General features: G+C 46.4%; 1 protein-coding gene and 1 long non-coding RNA gene across 2 annotated transcripts in view; one reads left to right on the top strand and one right to left on the bottom strand.

The window, feature by feature from the left end:
* tmtopsb (teleost multiple tissue opsin b) overlaps positions 1 to 2,500 on the top strand; it is a 6,215-nt gene that overhangs the window by 282 nt on the left and 3,433 nt on the right. The window contains 2 exon segments of the mRNA XM_083529640.1: positions 1 to 346; positions 1,422 to 1,769. The exon segment at positions 1 to 346 is cut by the window's left edge and continues 282 nt beyond it. Of these exon segments, the coding sequence (XP_083385766.1) occupies positions 1 to 346; positions 1,422 to 1,769 (694 nt within the window).
* LOC310719689 overlaps positions 1 to 2,500 on the bottom strand; it is a 154,481-nt gene that overhangs the window by 149,157 nt on the left and 2,824 nt on the right. The window lies entirely within an intron of this gene.

The raw sequence follows: 2,500 nt of genomic DNA, 5'->3' as shown, positions 1-2,500 counted from the left end.
CTTATCACGTCCAACCTGAGCTCGAGCTGCGCCTCGTGCGCCCACGCCGGACGCGGTCACGCTCACGCGGGTCGAGATCTGACCCCCGCCGGTCACGTGGTGGTCGCCGTGTGCCTCGGCTTCATCGGCACGTTCGGCTTCGTGAACAACGCGCTCGTGCTTTTGCTGTTCTGCCGCCACAAGTCCCTCCGTTCGCCGATCAACTGCATGCTCGTGAGCATCTCGGTGAGCGACCTGCTCGTGTGCGCGCTCGGGACGCCGTTCAGCTTCGCCGCGAGCGCGCGCGGACGGTGGCTGATCGGTGCGCGCGGCTGCGTGTGGTACGGCTTCGTTAACTCCTTCCTCGGTAAGATCCCACCTGAAGCGCTCAGCCTCATCTCACCTGTTTCTCATCTTCCTTCTTTTCCTCTGTAGTTAATTAATCCTGAATGAAGTCTTCTCAGGGGTGCCAAAACTTTAGAGTCCACCATAATTTATAAACTGCATTTTTCTCTCCACATCCGAAGAACTTTCTTTCTTTTCTGGAGGAACCCTGGAACCTGTCAGATGCAACCTTCAGGGGTTCTGCTAATGTGAGAAGAATGAAGGTGTCATGGAACTTTATGAACTTTAGTCATGTAAAGTGAATCCATGTCTCTGTAGGCTATACTGAACTGTGTGTGTGTGTGTGTGTGTGTGTGTGTGTGTGTGTGTGTGTGTGTGTGTGTGTGTGTGTGGGTGTGTGTGAGAGAGAGAGAGGGATGAGACACGTAAGACATTTTTATAAGAGATTTTGTGGTCTAGTCTGAGTTGAAAAACTTCATCTTGGACACTTCTGCTGATGGACACACTCTGGAAACCTCAGATGAAAGAACTTCTTTTTAAATCATCTGATTGCGGAAAAAGAAAAAGTTCGCTGCTGCACATCTCGACTCTGAACACCAAGATCTTTCCCTGTGTTTATACTGATGCCAGTTTCAGAGTGAATGTGATTGAATGTGACTGTGGATGGAGATGTTTGTATCCTGCTGAAATCAGGGAAACGTCAGCGAGCGTTAATTGGAGTTGATAAGCGATGCTGAGCAGAGCTGCAGACTAGCACTTCACTTCTGTAAAGTGTATAACTTTTGTGAATAATAAAAGCTTTTCTTGAGAGAAACTCCAAACTGAACACTGTGAACATGTGATGTGAGGTCTGATCTCTAAGCTCTGATTCTTCTACACACACGTCTCAATCCTGGATCTGGTTCTCCCTCAGCGCTACTTGCATGTGTCCTGATGCCACTTTTAAGAGCTGAAATTCAGATGCATGAACACAAACATGAGAAAACAGAAGCAAATCTATAATAAATGTCATGGTTTAAATAAACCGTAGTGAAGGATCATCTCCTGAAGGTGCACACTGATGCCATTATGACCTTCTCTCGCTCTTGTTTCTGTAGGAATCGTGTCTCTGATCTCATTGGCTGCTCTTTCATATGAACGTTACTGTACCATGATGGGGACCACGCAGATCGACATCACCAGCTACAGGAAAGTCTCTATGGGCATCGCTTTCTCCTGGATCTACTCCCTGGTGTGGACCGTGCCTCCATTGTTCGGGTGGAGCCGCTACGGTCCCGAGGGTCCCGGTACCACCTGTAGTGTCAACTGGACCATGAAAACACCCAACAACATGTCCTACATTGTGTGTCTTTTCTTTTTCTGCCTCATCCTTCCGTTTCTTGTGATCGTGTACAGCTACGGAAAACTGATACGGGCCATCAAGCAGGTGAGATTCCTGATCTTCTGTGAAATTCCGATTCTATACCTCAGACCTCCTCATTACACCTCTGAAGTCACAGTTCAGGTGTTTTGTTCTTCTCATGGGAGGAGACTTTCAGATGTTATTCAGTATAATCACAAACACAAGCATTAACTGCTGACAAGGTCACACACACATCAGACCTCCGCTTTTAAAGAACAGAGACTTAAAATGTGTCAGTAAACCATCAGAGCTTCTCATCAGAAGGTGCTGAAAAAGTGAAACATCTCTGTTTGAAAAATAAGAAGCTGAAATGATTTGAAGCAGTTGAGGACTTCAGAAGGTTTCAGTGTGTTTCCTTTCAGTCCAGCACCTGCTGTGAGAACATCAAACTGCTCCTGAACATCACATCCTAATCTACTCACATGCAGCAAAGAGTGTGTGTCTGAGTGCCGTCGTTACCGTCACCAAAAACCCACAGCTTTTTGTTCCACAGTAATAACGATGCACACTGATGTGTGAAAACCAGTTTGTGTTCCTCAAAAGAAACATCTCATGTAGCTGAATTAAAGCCAAAGAGGCAGAACAACAGGTCAAAGGTCAACAATTAATCACAAAGGCTTAAAAGGCTGGAAAATCTTCTGATTATTTCTCCTCGTGGTCCGTCAGAATGCAGTTCTGAGGAGATCAGCGCCAGTGATAATGCACTGGGATGGAATACAGAAGGAGAACGAGGGCTAAAGCTCATGAACTTTGAATGTTTTCAAACTCATTAGA

The sequence above is a fragment of the Silurus aristotelis genome, assembly GCF_946808225.1.
Source record: "Silurus aristotelis genome assembly, chromosome: 25".
NCBI lineage: Eukaryota > Metazoa > Chordata > Actinopteri > Siluriformes > Siluridae > Silurus > Silurus aristotelis.
This window is presented reverse-complemented; position numbering and strand designations above follow the sequence as displayed.